This window comes from Sphaeramia orbicularis, chromosome 6, assembly GCF_902148855.1.
Source record: "Sphaeramia orbicularis chromosome 6, fSphaOr1.1, whole genome shotgun sequence".
NCBI classification, from domain to species: Eukaryota; Metazoa; Chordata; class Actinopteri; order Kurtiformes; family Apogonidae; genus Sphaeramia; species Sphaeramia orbicularis.
In genome coordinates, this window is record NC_043962.1 from 4,385,001 (window position 1) to 4,407,814 (window position 22,814).

Here is a 22,814-nt window from a genome sequence, read left to right on the forward strand (position 1 = left end):
AGTATTTTGACAATGGACAGCCTTTGTGAGTCCTTTGGGTTTCATGATGTGAGTCACTTTGGGAGATGATAAAATCTCTGCAGCTGTACCAACATGTGGTTAAAAGGCCTAGTTTGCATACATTTACTGGAAGTGTTCGTTGTCCAATCGGGAAATGTACACAGTGATGGTTCATCACATGATTCACTGATTTAGAAGAATGAGCAGCTTTATCAGGAAAGCCTTAAGTGAATCAGATTGTTTCCTTTGCTGATGTTTTTCTTAGAAACTTTAAAACATCCACTGACTGTGCGTTCCATTTAACAAATTGAATTTACAAATGATGGAAGACACTGACATATATTTAAGAAAAGTGATTAACAAACAACAGGAACCTGACTTAACTTGACTAAAGTGAGCTGTAAATAATCTTGATAATGGACTTGACATGGAACTGATCAAATTTACAACACATTTGGAAGAAACCATGACAATAGTGTGGTTGGACGCAAAATTAAAATATGTGGTGTTGAGTCAATATATTCAATGTGTGACAAAGAAAATGCTGTGCTCTCCTACTCTATATCAATCCTCTGCACTGATAAAAAAACAAACAAACAAACAAAAAAACATTACTTCCATTGATTATTGACATAGGTATGAATCAGCGTTGAGTAGCTTGAACATTTTTAATATAGTCTTGTTTAGATTGAATTTATTACATCACTTTTGTTTTCTTTAAAGTTGGATACTCACAAGTGGTTATCATGTATTAGCATCCGCTGGAAAATATTCTATTATTTTAACATATATGTTTAAGTTTGTTCAGTCATTTATTTCTGTTTCTTGTTTTCAGTTTTGTTTTATTTATTTATTTATTTATTTATTTATATTAACTGATGCTTTCATCATTTATCACCCTTAATGCTTTATGGACTGAAAAAAATTATTAAAAAAAAAAAAAAAAAAAAAAAAAAAAAAAATCCATCCCAGATCACGTGGTATTTTCACTGAGGCGGAAATGAAAGTTCACTAGCGACGGCAGCGGAGCACAGCTGAAAAAGGTACGCCAAAGATGACTTTAAAGCAGCATTTCTCAGCCTGTCAATAGATGTAACGTGCTCTTTCATGAACCATGGAACTACCAACACATATGTAGCCGTTGTCAGTTGATTAGAACAGGTTTTATTGGCGTGTCCTTTTATAAAATCACCCTGCGAAGCTGGCTGGCTAACAGTTAGCATTAGCTGCTTAGGTCTGTCAAGTTAGCCAAGGTTAGCTGTGCTAAACCGGAAATGAAGTGAAATAATGTCGACAGAAGGCTCATAAAGGTAGAATAAATGGACTGAGTTGTACACTGCACTGTGTTTAACCACGTAAAGCTTATTCTTATTTGGAATGACACGATTTACTACATGTAGTGTGGCATCTTTGTCACGTAAATTTGAATTTTCCGTCACAGTTAAGCTAATGTTGTTTATATGTTGGAAGTAATTGACCGGAAGTTCCAATGTTTTCTTTACTGTGGTTAACAGCGATGCTTAGAAATGCCTCGGATCGTCTTCCGTGTTTGTTGTGCGCAACAGCCAAGGGTATTTAAACAGAGGATGAATAAAATCAGTCTGTCCGGTACAGCTTTATATGTGATTCTTCATGTATAGTCAGAATAATAAGGTTGATTTGTTGAGGCGTGTATTAATCTAACGCGTCCAAACCGGTCAGGGTGTTTCACAAGGTTGTCGGAAGATGCTTTTGTTGTTGTATCTCTGATGTGTTCATGTGCAGCCCAGGAGCCGGATCCCAGGTGATTGTGTAGGTATTAACTCTGCATCACTGAATTCCTCGGTTGGATCCTATGTGTGGCTCACATGTGGCCTGGATCGCAGGGTTTTGTGTGGACTCAGGTTGAGATGCCAACACCAGTCACCTTGGTGCTGCAGCAAGTAACGTTACACTGATGTCAGGGTAGAGGCAGGCTGTCAGACCTGCATCCCTGACCAGTGTCTTTAACCTTCCCTTGTCTAAAGACAGTAGAGATCAATGTTAACAATAGACTAGAGTTGTCCTTGCATTATGCAGTTCCCTTTTTTGTACCCAGCAGGCAACATCTGTGACTTTGCTCAAGGTGATGTTGGTAGGGTTTTGGCACTCACTGTGTCAGTTGGTTTCTGTTTCTGCTGTTACTCAAAAAAAAAATACAGTACTAATCATTACCAAGACCATATTCTATTTAAATATAATTTGTGTTTAGATCTTTGAACTCAGTACTTATTTTTGTTACATTTCCATTCTCTCCCTACATTTAAAAACAAATATCTGTAGTTTGTGCATCTTACAGTATCAGAACAGGATTTATTTTGGTCATAATAGATAGATAGATAGATAGATAGATAGATAGATAGATAGATAGATAGATAGATAGATAGATAGATAGACTTTATTTCAAACATTAGTGGGCAAAAGAGGGAAATGTCTAAAACATGCAGGATACCAGCCCTCGAGGACCAGGATCTGACACCCCTGATGTAAACAATACAAAAGACATAACAAGATAAAATGATGTAAAAGAAGTCACAAGTTCTGTTGCAGGCGTTGAAAGCTGATATGTACTTTGGAGTAAAGTTAATGTGGGGTATCCTTATTTGATTTACAGTTAGAATGGTTTAATGGTCTTCAAATGATATTAGTACGATGCGAGGTTCAGTGTTAGTACAGAATGTGTGGACTTTTCCATCTCTGTTCAGTTAAATGTGTGTATTTAAATGCGTGAATTTGCTTGTGTTTCAGAGCTGTGATGCCATGGCAGCTGCCAGTGTGAGCAGACCTGGCAGTGCCCAGACCACTGAAAAGTCTCAACTGATCTTGAAAGGTAATTATCATCATTCTGCTGTCATTTCATTGACCAGCAGGAGAAAGTCCTCCTTCTGTTCAGACACGTCTCTGCATTAAAGGCTGCATTATGTTTTGGTGCACAGCAGGCTGGTCAAAGTCATTTTCTTTCAGGTTCCACATTCAGCCCAATATGGTCTCAGGTAGGTCAGACCAGTAAAATAATAACATAATAACCTATAAATAATGACCACAATATTATGCTTCAACCAATCATTACTACATGTGCATTACAGATCAGATCTCCAAAGGCACAAAACATTTAGTAATAGGCATTAAATTGTTAAAATGCCACTTAATTTTCTTTAGACATTTCAGATTGTTCATATTTGTTCAGGTTATTTACATTTTATTGTTAAAGAATACTTTGTTAATGTAAATATATATATATATATATAAATTAATGAGGTTTTTTGCACTAAAACAAAGAGAAAAATTGGAGTTTTATTATTTATAGGAACAATGTAATATTTTTTTTTTTCCACATTTAACGAAGAAGAAAATTTAGAGTCAGTATTTATAGGTTATTATTTTACTTTAGATCATATTGGTCTGAATGTGGAACCTGAACTAAAACCAGTTCAATGTACTTGACCGTTAATATCTTGAGCGTAATATTTGCACTTTGCAAATTCATCCCATGGGCTGCTTTTTGCCCCTGAGCTGCATGTTGAACACCCCTGGTCAGGTTGACTTGGTTAGGAATGAGCCCTGTGTTAAACATCTGAGGTTTACACCATGTTTGATCACTCAGGTAGTTTTTAGAGGGAAACCTCGTGACTCTTAATGACAAATATAATGAAGTGAGGACAGGATGCAACAGCAGTATCCTGTCGTTTGTGCTGAAGACAAATTCCACTGGTATATTTTAATTTATAAAGCAGTTTTGGGGAGACTTCCTTCTTATTCCATGTGTTTGACACCCCTGGTGTACAGGGTGTTCATAAAGTCTCTTTACAATTTAACAAATTCATTACAAAAACAAATGAGTAGACAAATCTGTGGAAATTATTACAAAATGAAAAATAGATATTCAAGTTTTTTTGCCTCATTTAATCCACCTCTATATGGGACCATTAGTTGAATGAAGCACATCCAGACAGTACTGGATTTGTTTCCATGAAGGTCATCCAGTTGTGGTGCCACATATTCAGTCCAAAGGTCAACATTTACAGTAATTGAACTCTTGTTGAAGAAAAATGGACCAGTGGTTCAATGGCACATGGTCCCACAATGTGATTTTAAAACTCTGATAACCACTGAGTACATAGAACAAATCTGATTAACGTATCTCATCGACTAGTTTTCTATTAAACTTTTTGAATTGTAAAGAGACTTAGTGGACACCGTGTATATTAGACACTGTGTATATTAGTGTGTTCATTACAAGTCAACAATGCTGACAACTACAACAATGCATCCTCTTCCTTTTAAGAAACATCGCTCATAGTACTTCCCTTTTCAGATTTTGGCTGTAATTACTCATGCTCAGTGGAACATTTTTAGACCTGGTCTCCTGTTGTTTACACAGTAGAACTGCTGCTGTTCAGATCGGCTGGACAGTGGGTAGAAATCAGGAAATACACATGCCAGTGTTTATTTGTGTATGTGTTTTTTGACAGTCAGATACTCCTTTATGATTTGCGGCGTTGACACGCAGCACAGTAATCACTAAGATTTTTTTTCAAGGTACTATCTCAGGTCTCTGATTACTGCCCTAGACACCTTTATCTTATTCCACAGAGTAACTCTCTTTGCTACGCCCAAGGCTACGTCTGCACACCTGCAAGGTGCATGACCATAGGTGGCCTCTAACCGACTCCAGTACCCAATAAGTAGGGTCCGGTGAACTGGGCTACTACTAGAGGGGGTCACTTATTTTAAATGATCAACTTACCACTTGGGTTTCGGGTGGAAGAACCAACACCGGAGAAATGAAGAAATTCACCAAAAAGAAGGGTTGAGGTTTAAAAAGTTAAAACAAAGCTGGGTTTATTAATTCCAGCAAAAATAGAAAAAATTACAAAAATGCGAACATCAAAGAGAAGTCAGTTATCCACTAGTATGTCTTACGACAAACTGAACTTAGAGAAGTTTTACCATCTCTTTTTATAGTCTTTAGTGATATCAGAAAACTCCCCTTTACCAGTTATGTTCATTTTGTACACACACATTATTGGATAACTTTTGTTACTAGGCAAAAACACATATTTGCCCGATGTGAGGGCAACCAATCACAATCCAAGTTTAAGCCACTCCATGTGGGGTGCTGGGGTAGAACAGCTGTATGCGAGAGCAAGCACATATACATATGAAAATTCAATCAGCAGTCATGCACCTGTCTTGTTGCACCTGCACAGGATGTTCATCTGAAAGTTCAGTCCTAGCTTATGCACTTGTCCTGTGCACATGCACCGGAAGTTCATGTCATGCACATCAACCACAGAAAGTCCCCAAAGTTTCCATGCTCTGCAAACTTGCACAATCTGTCCCAGACCGGTGGACACAGACTTGACTTCTCAAGACAATTTAAAACAATATGTCAGAGCAACATCATTTTATGCAACAATATAGCAATTCTTTTTAAGCAAAGCTATTTTGATGGATATAAATTAATAGAGCTAGGCATTGAGCATCAATCCTTATGCAATCATAGAGCCTTTACCTGGTGCAGGACAGAATCCTGAGATACCCCGCCAACGATCGTCTGTCAATCGTGCCAGGCCCCGTGCCCGACAGTGGAATCTGCTGGGATTTGTGGTACATCATCAGAGGTCATATTTTAGCTGCATGGAACTTTTAGAATTGTTCCTTCAGTGACGTTAACACATATAGAGCTGCAGTCAGAGCTACTCAGCCTCATGCAGCTGCTGTCAGACTCTACATGTTCACACTGGAAATGTAAGAAACTCCTGTCATTAGACGCATGTCCATGGTTTGGTTCACTGTCTCTGTCTGTGGTGTTCCAGAGTGTAGCCATAGCCCTTCTGTTTATCATGTTATGGCCTACAGGTACATTATACGGACAAAAGTATGTGGACACATTGAAATCAGGTGTTTCTTCTCTAACAGGGGTCTGGGATACAAAACAATAATGACTAATGCCATAATATAGATTTATATTGGGATAAATATCATTGCATTGCATCTGTAAAGATAGTTTTTACTTAATTTTTCTCAACATTGATTTTTTTTTTATCCTTTGTTATGATTTTAAATGTTCCACCTCTAAATTTCTAAAAAATAAAAACAACTAAGTTTCATGCTCTGACTGTAAATAATTTTCTTCCACAACTAACCATCTACTTTCTTCACATCTCACTGAGGAAGAAAAATCTGCTATTAAACTTGAAGGAAATATTGATGTTTCTAAACTATATGGACAAAAATACTGTATTGGGACACATCATGTTACAATTTTGTCGTGCTTTTCCAAATATCTGCAGGGGACTTTTCTCTCCCTGGTCGATGTCCTTCTCAACCTTTCTCCTTCCAGTATTTACAACTGAAATACAACTATCAATGAACTAAATGAACTGGAAAAATACAGATATAAACAGCGGGAAAAACAGCACTCCCCCTCAGTAAAACTCCATAGAAACGCAGCAAAAACACGCTGTTATAACACTCAAAAACAGCACTATCACTATTATACACAGTTATTTCTAACAAATCACCAAGAAAGCATCGCTAAAACATGACTAAAATGCTACTAAAAGTAAACAAGCTCTCCTGTTTCTGTCTCATCACCTGTACTCTCCTCTGCCTGCTCTTACACAGTTATATAGTGTTAGCCTGTATAGTGTCGGAAAGCTCAGAATCTCAGCTTTCTGATGCTGTTTGAATTCTGTGGCAGAAACAGTTCAGGAATTACAGTAATTTGAATGCTGTAAAGTGCAAAATATGGCACTGGAGCAATTGCTGTCATTAAAGGGTTAAGGTGCAATGGGGATTGTATATGGGGACTGTATGGGGAACGTATATGGTGATTATATATGGGGATTGTATGGGATTGTATATGGGGGGTGGAGCAGTTCAGCAGGCTCTTGCAACTCTTGAGTATTTAGTTGTTTGACAGACTTGGTGTGGCACTATAATTGTTATGCACAAAATTCACTTTTGTTTAAGGGGAAAAAAAGGATTTTATTGCCGCTTGAAATGTTTGTTGATACTAAATATAAAGTTGTTTAACTTTGTTATACATTCTAATTGTTGTGCACCAAATGTTCTTGTTAAAGGAAAGAAAATGTTTGTTATTGCTGCAATAAATATAATTAAGCCTTTTTTTTAAAGTTCATAATCTGACTAGTTGCCTATTGAAATAGTCATTAGTTTCAGCTATATTATTGTCCTAATACCAAAGCATCTGAGATGCAGGATGCATCTTCCGTTGGTCTTATGTTGATAACATCACATGGTGGCATCATGTATCCAGCATCGTGTGCTGTTGTAATAATGTCACATTATCCATTCATGGCCTCCTCTTTAAAATTTAAAGGCTGCCTCCGTCTTCTGCTGTCCTTCTCTTTTTGTGTTTTCTGTGTTATCGCTTTTACTCTGCTCCGTATGAGCCACATCTATCTATCTATCTATCTATCTATCTATCTATCTATCTATCTATCTATCTATCTATCTATCTATCTATCTATCTATCTATCTATCTATCTATCTATCTATCTATCTATCTATCTATCTATCTATCTATCTATCTATCTATCTATCTATCTATCTATCTATCTATCTATCTATCTATCTATCTCAAATATACATATTGAATACTTTATGAAAACACACTTAGAACAGCAATTAGTACAATATATATTAAACAGATATGATCAAAATGATAAGAAATATACATAAATAAGTGTGCAGATGTGCATGCCATGTAATGTCTCAGATTTACATATATTTGCATATATTCACACCAAATGTGCAACAAACAGAGTCTAACAGTAGCTGTGTTTATACATTCTCTAATATTTGACCAACAGATTGAATAACAGCTCATTCTGAATAAAAATGTCCTGATCAGAGGGAGTATCAGTGTCATCAGCATACATCTACATCTTTTCCTGCTCCGTCTTTTGCCGGGCCTCAGCTTCAAATAAGAGTGTTTTCCTAATCTATCTGGCCTGGTTAAATAAATGTTAAATCTGTAGACCCACACCTGAAAATTCATTAATGTAAACATATGAATGGTGGGGCGTAGGACGGTGCTCTGAGGGATCCCATTCTCAGTTGACTTAAACACAGACCTATGATCACTTGAATTGTCTGTTAACTCCCGAAATCAGATAATGATCGGAGTATGTGTGGATGTAAATGGGCTCATTGATCAGCAAGCCTTCTAAGAGCTCTAAATGGAAATCTCCCATAAATCTGTGCAGCTCATAGAGGCTGATGAAGGAGGTGAAAACATGTAGGAACAAGACCCACAGATGTCTGAGATGCATGACTGTAGTGTTACAGAATTGTGGGGAGACAAAGACTTTTTTTGTCTGTCATATAGCCTTTTTTTTTCTGAAAGGAGGCCAGAATGTACTTTTTAACTCACAGGCTGAAATTAGCCTTTACTCATAATGGTCCAGATTTTGATGGTTTAGAACATGGTAATGGTTAGAGAAATCAATATAGCTCCTATTATCATTATATACAAAGTCATATATGGACTTCCATTTGGGTCCTTGACCTCTGACCTTGAGTGACCTTAAAGGGTCAAAATGTAGGTCTACAAGGTCTAGATTTCAACAAGCTTCTCCAAAACTTCTGATTGGATTAATTCCAAATTTTGTATCTTCTTTGGGACAATATCTACAAAGTTTGTTCACAGTTTCGAGAAATTTTGGTTTAGATTTGGTTTAGATGAACTGGCGAAATGTCCAGGGTGTACCCCGCCTTCACCCCTATGTAGCTGGGATAGGCTCCAAGCAACCCCCGTGACCCTAGTGAGGATAAAGTGGGTTCAGAAAATGAATGAATGAATGGTTTAGATTTTACTTACTTACTTATTTATTTATTTTTTACAAATGTTTGAAATATTCAAACTTTGCCTTTCCTTCTATTGGTCCATATTTTGGTGGTTTATAACACATAAATGGTTACAGATGTCAGTGTAGTTCATATTGATCACTGATAGAAGTCATATATGGACTTGAATTAGTTGAATTCTCCTCCAGTGAAAGTCCCGCCCACTTCTATTGGGAGATTGATCTCCTGCATCCAGACCACAGGACTCTAACAGAACAGAACCTGACAACCTCACAAATTCAACTGGGATTGATTCAGATAGAACATGACGCTGACATACAGGGACACTGGAACTATTTTTTTTTTTTTTTTTTTTTTTTACTGAGGCCTGTCTTTATCTCCTCTTTCACCCTTTGGGTTTATTTTTCTGTGTCCAGTCCTGCCATTTCTATCCCATCAGTGTCATTTACTGCAATTTGATGGAGCAGTGACTCATCTCCTGTTTTAGTTCAGTATTGATCTGCTCTCAGACTCTCTCTCTACCTGCCTTCCACCTCCTGTTCTGTTCTGTGATGCTTCCATTTCTGCTCCTCCTCCTCCTCCTTCCTTCTCCTCACCAGATGTGTATGAGTTAGGAATCAGTAGAGCTGCTAATGTCTCGTCTGCCTTTCTGTCTTCGTCATCGTTTACTCATCTGGTCTTCAGAGAAACACAGCGGGCTGGCTGGTGTTCAGATGGCGTCGCAACAGTGATTCTAGGAAAAACAAATGGGTTCATGTATGACTGACTAATGTTGTAGAAAGATTCTCAGCAGGATGACATCCGTCCTGCAGAGGTGTCCACAGTCTGTTCTCCAGTAGCAGAACACATACTCAAAATAAGGATATGGAACAAAATATGCACCAAATCATGGTTTTGACTTGATGAAGTTTTTGTTGTGGTTTTTGCATAGTTTTACATCATTTTGGTCTCGTTGTGTCCAATACTTTGATTTTGTCTTGTTGCATCTTTTGCATCGTTTTTGTCTTTTTGCATCTTTTGCGTTGTTTTTGTCTTGTTGCATCTTTAGTGTCGTTTTTATCTTGTTGTCTTTTGCGTTCTTTTTATCTAGTTGCGTCTTCTGCGTCGTTTTTGTCTTGTTGCGTTTTTTGTACTGTTTTTGTCTTGTGATGTCTTTTGCATCATTTTTGTCTTTTTGTGTCGTTTTTGTCTTGTCACATCTTTAGTGTCATTTTTATCTTGTTGGGTCTTTTGCGTTTTTTATCTTGTTGCGCCTTTTGCATTGTTTTTGTCTTGTTGTGTCTTTTGCGTTTTTATCTTGTTGTGTCTGTTGTGTCGTTTTTGTCTTTTGTCTTGCATTTTTATCTTGTTGCGTCTTTTGCGTTGCTTTTATCATGTTGTGTCTTTTGCGTCGTTTTTGTCTTGTTGCGTTTTTTTTGCACTGTTTTTGTCTTGTGATGTCTTTTGCATCATTTTTGTCTTTTTGGGTCGTTTTTGTCTTGTCACATCTTTTGCGTCATTGTTCTCTTGTATCTTTTGCATATTTTTGATGTTGTGCATTTCATATCATGTGTGTCTTGCAATTTATATTTTCATCTTTTTCCGTCTTTTGTGTTGTTTTAGTCTCGTGTCTATATTGTTTTCATTTTGTTGCATCTTTTACATCATGTTGTGGACGTTTCAGAGCTGAGTTTACTTATTGTATGAGATGATTTACTGATGAAACTGAAACACTGGGGCATGATTGTAATATTTTCTAGGTTAAACTCTTGTAAATTTCCTGATGCTGGTTCCTGAGGTCCTGCTTTACCTCGGTGTTGACTTCTTGCCTCTCTCTGACCATGTCGGTTTTTCCTGAACCTCAGCCTCATCATGAAATGAATGAAAAGTGCTTCTTCTTTCTTCCACTAGAGAGCGACGTCTGTATTCATCTGTTTTCTCACTACGCCGACAACACACATTAGATACTACCACAACCAAAAAGAACATATTACAGTGAACTGTGGCCCCATCCTATGGACTGTTTTTTAATTTTATTTTTATTCTATTTAACCTTCATTTAACCAGGCTGGTCCCATTGAGATGGGGGAGCAGCAGCAATACAGTCAGATCACTACAATTTTAGAATAATAAAAGCATTTGTAAACACAGAAAAAACTTATAGAATCAGTGGAAACATTTACAGACCAACGGCCTTGATTCCAGAGTTTTAATGCTCTCTTTAAAACCATTAAAAGGAATCAGTGTTTGTAGATGGAGCTCAGTCTGAAGCTTGTTCAGGCTTCAGGAGATAAAAACCTCGAAGATTTCTTTTCTAATTCTGTCCTTATCTTCAGAACAAACAGTTTCAAAGTGTTCATTTAGTGGAGATTGTAATGTCCTTGATTCCAGGTTAATAGTGAACATAAGCAAAGAAGGAAATCTCCCCAAAATTGCTGTAAAATAAAATATACCAGTGTCATTTATCTTTAACATAAATGCCAGGATGCTGCTGTTGAATCCTGTCCGCACTTTATATTTGTCATTTTGAGTCACTTGGTTTTCCTCCACAAACTACCTGAGTGATAAAACATGGTGTAAACTTAAGATGTTTAACACAAGGTTCGTTCCTAATCAAATCATCTAGACCAGGGGAGTCAAACATGTGGCCCGGGGCCTAAAACAGGCCCACCAAAGGGTCCAAACCGTTCCTGTGGTATGAATTTGTGAAAAGCAAAAATGACACTGAAGATATTAACAATCAAGGATGTTAAATAATTTTAGTTCAGGTTCCACATTCAGACCAATTCAATCTCAACTGGCTCAAAGCAGTAAAATAATAAAATAATAACATAATACAGTCTCATCTGACGTAGATTAGATGGGACTTTATTAATCCCACAATGGAGAAATTCACTGGTCAAGGCAGGAACAGGATAAAGTGCAGCAGAAAGATAAAGTGTAAAAGACAAACGCTATGAGAAATAATGATAATAGCAGCAAGTAATAAAACCTTTATAGACTGTATACATATTATTAATTATCTTCTTTTAAATAAATAAATAACAACAGCCGCTGTTCAGGGCTGGTTTTGGCTTTGGTGCCTTTTCCCTACGTTTTTAAGAATGTCTTATATATTCTATATCCAGGTGTCCTTGGTGTTCTACAGATGATCAGGTTCATCATGTACCAGGGTTTTCTGGTGGTTTTCAGATGGTTTCAGTCGTTGTAGTTGTGGTTGGACTGTGGACTACTATTACAAAGACAACACCATCATCCTCATCAGAACCAATGGACATGTGTGTATCTGCAGTGTTTAATCCCTCTGTGTGTGTGTGTGTGTGTGTGCAGTGGTTTCAGCGAAGCCTCAGTCTCCGAAGCTGCCAAACCGTCACTCTCGGCTCAGCTCCTTCGTGGAGGTGACGGCCGACGGACTGACTAGTGAAACCAAAAAAACAGGCAAACGCAGCGGACACCTAGAACTACAGTGGAATGAAGACCTCACCCTGTAAGATCAACACACACACGTATATATACACACGTACTGTTATAGTGTTTATATCAGAACATAGTAATCAATTACATAAAATAGTCTTTTGTTACACAGAAGCGTATTATAGCAGAGACGTCAAACCTATTTTAGTTCCGGTTCCACATACAGCCTGATGTGATCTGAAGTGGATCAAGAGTAAAAGTAGAATAATAACCTATAAATTATGTCAACTCCAAACTTGTCTCTGTTTTAGAGTGAAAAAAGTCAAAGTACATTATGAAAATGTTTACATCTACAAACAATAACATGAACAACCTGAAAGTACTTAAAAATAAGTGCGTTTTTAACAATATTCTGCCTCAGTTTATCATTTTCACATGTACATTATAACTTACAGATCACATTGGATCTACAAATACACAAAACATTTAATAACAGGCAGAATATTGGGAGAATTTTATAGTTTTGAATTTATATTTATGTCATTATTCATATTCATTTTTTTTTTTAATATTATTGTACTGGTCTGACCCACTTGAGATCATATTAGACCCTGAACTTAAATGACATTTGACCATTACTGTCTTCAGTGTAATTTTTTCATTTCGCAAATTCATAGAATAATAACTAATAAATAATGTCAACTCCAAACTTTTTTCTTTGGGAAATATCGGCTTGCTGTTGTAACTGTGTTTTAATAGAGTATTTAATATATAAATGATATGTATAAGTATAAAAAAAATGTAATTAACTGATATATCAATTAAATTGTTATCTTTGCTTCCAAAATGCCTCAGAGTTGGTTTTTACTTAATTTCCCTCAACATTTATTTATTTATTTATTTTTTTATCAGTGACTGATTTTAAATGTTCTACCTCTAAATTTCAAAAATATTTTTCATGCTCTGATTGTAAATAATAATGTTCCTCCACAACTACCCATCTATTTTCTTCACATGTCACTGAGGAAGAAAAATCTCCCATTAAACTTTAAGGAAATATTGACGTTTATAAACTATATGGACATAAATATTGAGACACCTCATGTCTACAGCTGTAAGACGTCCTGTTTATGATGATTTGACATAGAAACATCAATATTTCCTTTAGGTTTAATGGGAAAAATAAATCAATATTGAGAGAAATTAAGTCAAAACCATCTCTGATACATTTTGGAAGCAAAGATAACAATTTAAACCAAACTAACCAATGCAATGATATTCATCCCAATATAAAACTATATTCTGACATTAGTCATTATAGTTTTGTATCCCAGACCCCTGTTAGAAAAGACACCCTTCAATTCAACGTGTCCACAAACTTTTGTCCATATAGTGTAGATTCTATAGGAGAGGAAACACAGGCTCTGGTTTTAAGACGGTGTGTGTTTGATCGCTGTACACTCCTGTGCTGACAGTGCATTTGTGTTGACACTGTCTTGTATTTGACAGTAATGTGACGCCTCAGAGTCATTTGGATCTGAAGCTGTGGAGCTGCCACACCCTGAGGAAGGAGCTACTGGGCAGCGCGACAATAGACCTGTTGGATACACTGCGCACACATGACGGCAAGAGTAAGGACACACACTCAGACCGTTTACATACACATGAAAACACTGACCACGGAGCCTGTTTACATGATCAATAATAATCTGATAGCTCCAGAAATTAGATAATGATCAGAGTGTTAGTGTGTGTGTAAACGGGCTCATTATCCGATTTCTGGAGTTATCAGATTATTATTGATCATGTAAACTGTATAATCTTTTATGTCATTGAATTGTGACAACAGTCAGAATTCTGCACTGGAGGAGGCGGGACCCAGAAAGATCCATATTTCGCTTGGTTTTCTTTAAATTTATGATAAATGACCCAAAAAATGAAGAAAATGTTAATTTGTAATCATTTTGTAAATTCTTCACTCATTTTTATATATTTCATTGATAATTTTGTTCCTTTTTGGCTTTTTTTTCCCTAATAATTTATGATAAATGAGCCAAAAATGAACCAAACTTTCTTAATTTAACATTAGGTTTTACTTCATAGCAGTTTCACAGGCTAATGTGCAGCTGGAGTCTGTGGGTTTAAACGTGTCCTCAGAGGCAGGTCAGGATTAGAAACAGGATCACAGGTTGAAATCCAGTTCATTTTTTCCATACATAAGGTTGGACTCAAAGTTGGAGCAAATCTATGGGTTCAGCCATTCTTCCAAATAAAACATCTACAGCCCCTTTTCCACTGTAGGAACTTTAACTGTACCTGGATCCACACTCAGTTCTACTGTGTGTCCGATAGATAAACCTTATTGATCCCAAACTGGTAAATTCCATTAATTGCATTTTGTCATAAGTATGTCCTCAGTGATGTCTTTATAGGTGGTCATAAATTGTGGGTTGACTCTGTTTACATATCATTATCCTCAGTGCATAATTGCTTAAGTTATTCACTATATGGACAAAAGTATGTGGACATGTTGAATTCAAGTGTTTCTTTTCTAACAGGAGTCTGGCATACAAAACAAAAATGACTAATGTCATAATATAGTTTTATATTGGGATAAATATTACTTTGATTATTAATATTGATGTTTCTATGTCAAATCTTCATGACCTCATCTTACAGCTGTAGACATGATGTGTCCCAATATTTATGTCCATATAGTTTAGAAACATCAATATTTCCTTACAGTTTAGGGGAAGATTTTTTTTTCCTCAGTGAGATGTGAAGAAAGTAGATGGTTAGTTGTGGTAGAACATTATTAATTGCAGTCAGAGCATAAAAAATATTTTATAAATTTAGAGGAACGTTTAAAATCATAGTCATGGATAAAAAAAAATAGAAACAAAATCAGTTTTGAGAGAAATTAAGTCCAAACCATCTCTGAGGCATTTTGGAAGTAAAGATAACAATTTAAACCAAACTAACCAATACAATGATATTTATCCCAATATAAAACTATATTGTGACATTAGTCATTATTGTTTTGTATCCCAGACCCCTGTTAAAAAAAGAAACACCTGAATTCAACATGTCCACATACTTTTGTCAATATAGTGTACGACTTAGTTAATTATGCTATGAGGCTAACGATAGTTTGTCCAACTCAGCTACTGTTGTTCTTTACCTTATTGACCACTCATCCTGTCTCTGCACCCCCCACCCCTAAATCCTCTTCTCCAGTGGAGAACGTCCAGCTGAGTCTGGTGCTGCAGACGGAGAACAAAGGCTCGGTTGTAGCGGGAGGCGAGCTCAACGTCTGTCTGGACGGGATGGTTGTTGATCTGGGCTCATTGCCCAGTGGCAGCACGGCAGCAGACAGTGAGTCGCACCTTCAACACATACACACACTCAGAGATAGGTGAAGGAGAAGCAATAACACAGGGAAGATCACAGCTGTTGTGTCCAGAACAGGCACTGTTTTATGGACCTACAGGCTTTAGATGAAAGAAGGGTCACATACAAACCAGTGGGACCTAAAACAGGTCTGGGGGGTGAGCATTGTTTAAAGGAAGTTCTATGATCATTATGTAATTCTTGTGATGTTGTTACATATTTTGGTATGGCTTTAGGGTTGTGCAATAGTTTTATTTATTTATCTACTGGTGCTGTGTCCCATGTTTCAGTATGCCATGTTATAGCATCGCTGTCACGTGTCTGCAGTGTTATTTATTATTATGTGTCTGCACTCAGATGTCTTCTGGTTTGTGCTATGTTCTCTGTATGGAGTTGCAGCCCATGTACACTATTACCTACGACAAATTTTCCCCCATCGACAATAAAGTATATCTTATCTTTTCTTAACACTACCATGTGTATATATGCATTGATGCTCAATACATAAAATATATATATATATAAAAGAGGTCCGATCAGTCAAATAATAATAATTAAGTGTAATTTTAACAATATTCTGACTGTTACTAAATATAACATACAGACCAATATGATCTCAAGTAAAATACTGTCATAATAACATATAAATAATGACAACTACAAATTTTCCTCTGTTTTTGTGCAAAAAAAAAAGTCAAATTACATTGATATTTGTTCAGGTCATTCACATTTTCTTATTTGCTCTGACTCTTCTGCTCCTTGATCGTCCAATCACATGTCCATGTTATTGAGCGCCTTCTATATGATTGGACGAACACTTTAACATAAAAATACAAGACTAGAAATAGTAAGTACCGGGACGTACCTTTTCTTTCTTTCTTTCTTTCTTTCTTTCTTTCTTTCTTTCTTTCTTTCTTTCTTTCTTTCTTTCTTTCTTTCTATCTATCTATCTATCTCTCTATCTCTCTCTCGCTCTCTCGCTCTCTCTCTCTCTATGCGACCTGTGCCTGTTTTTAACTTCATTTCCCGTCATGCAGTGTGGTACTGCGCTTCTGTGATTGTAAGGCTGTTGTATTCCAAAATGACTAATATCTCTGAAAATATTGGCCCTATAAACTTGCTGAGATATTTCACGTGGAAAGGGGACTATCCCTCAACTGTAGGTACCAATTTGGACAGTTAAAAATGTCTACATTTGTCAGAATTGTGCCGACACACACACAGACGCTCTTAGACCGTCCTGTATTGTGATACAGATCAGTGTGCAAACATATTGTTTTGTGTAATTGTGATTATGAGGTTATAAGGTGGAATTACACAATTAATGTCTTCAAAGAAATTATACCACACATTCAATTTGAAAATATAAAAGAGAACTTTGACTGGATGAATTATGGAGAGCGGTTTCTCAGTGTGATATTTTGGAAATCCAAGGCTTTGGCCCATCAGTGGAATTATATTAAAGCAAACATGCACACAGTGTTTCCCACAGAAGTCCAGACAGTTTATTAACACAGAACGAACCACCACCGTATTAAAGCGTTTCTCCTCCGCTCACTCTTTCCCTTCCTCTTCTATTAAATGTTCAGTAATATTGCCAACAACCACACAGACACACGCATATGCAGTATTTCTACACAAGGATGTTTGTGAGTCTCTCCACCCTGCTAATGTTTTTTTGTTTCCCCTGAGGATTGACATTATGTAGATGACAACTTTCCAGCCCAACCACAGTACGCATTTTAGTCTTTGTTATGGTCATGGGTGTAGTATTTCTGCAGTGACATTACTGTACATATAATTAATACTTAACCCTATAAGGACTGCTATTACAACAGGCCTAGATTTATTAGTTGTTGTTTTTTTTTGTTTTGTTTTGTTTTTTGTTTTTTTGTTTTTTTTGCAATAAAAGGAAAATGTCTTTTTTGCCAATTCTTTTGCACCTATTTTCAGGAAGAGCTCAACTTTCAGTATCTGGACAATAATTATCATTAATGAAAATCAAAATTGCAGATTAAAACAGAACAAAATAATGGAAAAAAAAATTGGAAAACTAAATATGAATTGAATAATAAAAACTACTAAAACTATAAACTAACTAATAAAAACTAAACCAAATTTAGCAAAAATAATGGAAAGATGAACAAAGCCAAAGAAAAATTTTATAAAATGATGTGTAGCGCATCTCTTTGTGCCCTTGTTAGCTCTCTGCATATATATCGAAAATATTTACAGCTAAAATACAACTATCAATGAACTATACAATCCGGGAAAGTATAGATAATAAAAACTGTGAAAAACTTGAGAATAAATACAGCAAAACTGGACAGAAACACATCAAAACACACTAGTAGAACACTCCAAAACAGCACTATCATTATGTATACAATTATTTAAAAGAATTCACCACTAAAACCTCACTAAAATGCTGCTTAAAGTAGTAAGAAATCTTCCATCTCTCTCTCACTGACTGTACTCTGCTGCTCTGTGCTCCGCCCACTTCCACCCCTCCCCCTCAGCCAATGCAGGCCTCTACCCTAATGTATTATAGACAAATAGAAAGAGCCCAATCTCAGCTAAAAGATGATGTTTGAATTTTGTCGATAGCAAGAACCATTCAAGAGTTACGATAATTTGAATGACCTAAAATGCAGAAGGTGTTGTGGGAGACGCACGTGGTCTTAAAAGGGTTAAATTCTTTGGGACATTGTTTTTTTGTGTTTTTTTTTTTCCTGCATCTTCCCTCTGTGCATCCTAATGATAGACGGCTCTGATGTCACCATTAGTTGCAGGGACCCTGGAGGTTCAACCAGGCTGGAGTATCATTGTGGTGTATGGTGTACTCTAAATATGTACCGTCATCTAAAACCAGTTCAGCTGTTACTGTGGGGAATAATTCAACCACCACTAATGACATGTCAGCCTTAGATACCTCTTAAAATCCCTAAAACTCTCTCTACATGTGGACACGAGGCGCAAACTTGGAGAAAAATAAAGTACACCCAATTACACCTTAATGTAATCGACCAATAGTCACTAGTGTCATTAACATCCACCCTCTTCCACAAACCGACCAAGTTCTTCAACCATTCCAAGTATTATCTGTTGTCATTTACCACCGTCTGCAGATGTTTTTAACCCCTTTAGGACAATTGTCGCTCTAGCGCCACAATTTTTGTACACACCGTCATTCAAATTACCAAAACTCCTGGACTGTTTATGCTACCTGAAATATGAGATTGGGTTGTTTTCTGTTACTGTATTGGGGTAGAGGCCTGCATTGGCTGAGGGGGAGGGGTGGAAGTGGGCGGAGCAGAGAGCAGCAGAGTGCAGTTGGTGAGAGAGAGATGGAAGATTTGTATTACTTTTAGCAGCAATTTAGTGGTGTTTTTAGCGGTGGATTCCTGTAAATAATGATATATAATAGTGATAGTGCAGTTTCGGAGTGTTCTACTGGTATGTTTTGCTGTGCTTTTGAGTTTCACTGGTTTTTTGTTTTTTTTCTCCTTTTTTTTCCCACTGTTTTTATCTGTATTTTTACAGTTTGTATAGTTCATTGATTTTAGTTGTAAATATTACATAAATGTGTGTATATACACCTTTCTCATGTGTTTTCTTTTCTGTATGTCTCCACCTTTTTACTTGAGTATTTGTTCTTTCTTTGCCCTTTTGTGTTAACTCTGTATCTGTTTTTACTCCGTTTGTTGTGTTTGTCCCATGGCTGCTTATTGTAAAACATCTTTGAGTACTTAGAAAAGCGCTATATAAAACTGATGTATTATTATTATGCATATATATAAAATATGTGTATTTTCAGTTAAATGAGGGGTTCTGTCACAACTACAACTAGACAGAAAGTGAACAGAGACTATCACAGGATGAAAATGACTAGAAATAACTAAAAATAAGAAGAAGAACATGGACACAGGATGCTCCAGACCAGGGGTCACCAACCCTGGTCCTCTAGAGCTACTATCCTGCATGTTTCAGATGTATCCCTCTTCCAACACACCTGACTCAAATGATAAGCCTATTGCTGCTTTCCAGAGCGCTGGGAGGTAGAATATACCGCACTTAGAGTTAACTACATCCCACCTCGAAGTAATTAGTAGTAGTAGAAGTAGTTCCAGGTGATCCATGTTGAACATAAACAACAAACATGGAGATCGTAGATCCAAGCTCCTATTTGCTTTGTTACTTCATTGTATGTGTCTTTGTTAGTGTTCTCATGTACGCAAATGAGATGGAAGAAGCAAAATGACAGATGAGCTAATTATACATTGTGAAGGTTTATTCATTGTGAATTTGCACACTGTGAACCGCCATTGTTGTGTTGATATCATGTTGTAGTACGTGGTGAGGTTGGGGTACTTCTATCTGGCCCCACTTTGCAACAAGGACCCCTGGCTTGGACACGTGTTCCAATGCATTTTACCGAGTTGGACGTCCGAAACTTCCCATCTACCAGCACTCTGGAATGTAGCATATCATCAAGCTCTGCTGATAATGACGCATCAGGTGTGCTGGAAGAGGGAAACATCTAAAACATGCAGGATAGCAGATCTTGAGGACCAGGGTTGGTGGCCCCTGGTCTAGACAAACTAAAATGTTTGAACACATTTAAAATAGTTTAAAGTTTATTTCTATAATTTCATAAAGATTCATTATGAACATTTACAGTTGTTTTTCATAATGAATATAAATATTCAAGACAGGTTTTTTAGCTTACCGGCTGATAGGCTGTAAGCTATTGTCGTCATGTGTCGTCGTCTGTCGTCCATTACAAAACTATCAATCATCTTCTTCTCTGAAACTACCATTCCCATTGACTTCAAACTTGGTATACAGCTTCTTTATGATGATGTCAGCAAAAGTTAGTGAAATTATTTCGATCCGGATCTGATTCTGGATTTGGTGCAACTTTGAAAAATTTCCCCATTATAAGAGATAGGAAGTGGATGGATGCAATAACTCAGTAAATATAAATGATATCCAGTGTAAATGTCTCCAGTCCAGCCCTGGTGGGGAGATGACCCAAACATAATGTCCACATGCTGATCAGGATCTGCTTCTGGATCCGGGAACTTACGGAAAATTTAATAAGGGCTCTTACAGGGAAAAAATTTCAATCATCTTCTTCTCCGAAACTCCAGTTCTGATTGACTTCAGACTTGGTATACAGCTTCTGTACGATGATGTCAACACAAGGTATTGAAATTATTTCGATCCTAATCTGATTCTGGATTTGGTGCGACTTTGAAAAATTTTCCCATTATAACAGATAGGAAGTGGATTGATCCAATAAATCAGTAAGTATCAATGATATCAAGTTGGAATTTGAATTTTTTATAGATCTGATTGGAATATGACCAAAACATGGGCTATTTCTGTAATGGAATAAATACACAGAACTGGGTGATAATAAATGGCATCTAGATACATTTCCCAAAGCTTTTAATTTGGCCGGTAAGCTACAGGGCCATTTGTCCTATTTTTTTCTTTTACTATAACACACAGTTTTAAACATTTATTGCATATACTAATGATCATTAATGGACAGATGTTGAAAGTTAAGTTCTTCCTTGAAAAAGGTGCCAAAGAAGTGGCAAAGAAGACATTTTTGGACACTTTTATGACATAAATGCCTCTAGTCCTGTTATAATGTTAGTCCTTAAGGGGTTAACATGTTTTAATGTCGACAGAACAACCGTACCTTCAGGTTTTTCGGCCTCATCTGTAAAGTTCCTCCACAGACTGTATGTAACTGATCCTAAAGCAGCTCAGGCTCATGTCAAATCCAACAAACATCAGCCCTCTGCTCGTATCCCAACGCCGGCCTCCTGGAAGTCACCTCCAGCGGTTCTGCAGGTTTTTGGGCTTAGTCTAATTCCTGATCAACGCCTTAGGGCTCGCTTCATTAGGACTAGTCCCATGTTTAAGTCTGATTGCACTTTTATTATTGTAACCCCTCGACAGTGGAGCCCAGTCAGCAGAGGGGTTATTTTTACACCTTGGTTTTTGTCTTTTCCTTCTAATGTCAGTGTGAGGATGTCGGAAATGGATCCAGATTCTCTCATTTCAGACCATTCTCTGCTGCGTCGGTGCATGTGTAGTATATTTATTTTAGTAATGTCTGAATTTTAGTCTAAATTCCAGTAGGATGTCAGATGTTCACCTGTCTCGCCAAGAATAACACGACAAATATATTATTAAAGTCAATGTAACGGAATAGCAGCAGGAAATATTTGCCAAGCACAGCTGCAGGTTTTTTTCTAAACCAAAGCAACTTTAACCCTTTCATGCATGAATGGTTAATAATCTAGTGGTATTTTTGACATGAAACATATCCATTGTTCTATTTTAGCATATTTTTTCTAGATTTTAGTGCATTTTAGTGTTTTGTTTTTTGTTTTTTTTTTTAGTAGTTTGATGTATTTTTTGGAGCAGTGTGTATTTTAGCATTTAGAAAATAAATAAATAAATAAATTAGCGTATCTTTAGAGCACTTTAGTGTATTCTAGTATATTTTAGTGCATTTTAGTGTTTTATTAATATATATTTTAACTTTTTTTTTTTTTTTTGTGCATTTTTTGTGTATTTTAGTGTATTCTAGCATATTTTTTGTATGTTTCAGTACATTTTAGTGTTTTAGCATTTTGGTGTATTTTAGTGTATCTTTGGAGCATTTTTGTGTATTTTTTGTGCATGTTGGTGTATAATAACTATGAAGTGTATTCTAGCATTTAGAAATTGTTTATTTTAGCGTATTTTTTGTGTATTTTAGTATTCTGTAGCATAATTTTTGTATATTTTGTATGTTGTTTCTTTGTTTTGTTTTGGGGTTTTTTAGCCAGTTTGAGGTATGTTTTTGTGTATTTTTGGAACTATTTATTTATGTATCTATGTATGTATATATGTAGAAGATGACGGTGTTTCCATGTTCACTACAGTGCCTCTGAATGTCCAAATGGGTCATATCTGATGACCATGAAAAGATGACAAACTGCATTTTATACCAGTAATTTACATGTATTGATAGGATTAGTGGATCAACAGGTATTAAACTTAAAAATTAATATCGGTAGATGGTTTCAATTGACAGAGGATGTTTGGGTCTTTGAGGGTTAAAGACTGAATAACTGTCCACTGCAGTAATGAATGCATGAAAGGGTGAA

The 22,814-nt window shown here is 36.5% G+C and overlaps 1 protein-coding gene across 1 annotated transcript in view; it reads left to right on the forward strand.

The window, feature by feature from the left end:
• Positions 1–1,556: 1,556 nt before the first annotated feature.
• Positions 1,557–22,814, forward strand: part of LOC115420989 (NEDD4-like E3 ubiquitin-protein ligase WWP2) — a 77,976-nt gene continuing 56,718 nt past the window's right edge. The window contains 5 exon segments of the mRNA XM_030136637.1: positions 1,557–1,791; positions 2,767–2,848; positions 12,166–12,322; positions 13,759–13,880; positions 15,487–15,624. Of these exon segments, the coding sequence (XP_029992497.1) occupies positions 2,779–2,848; positions 12,166–12,322; positions 13,759–13,880; positions 15,487–15,624 (487 nt within the window). The 5' untranslated portion in view covers positions 1,557–1,791; positions 2,767–2,778.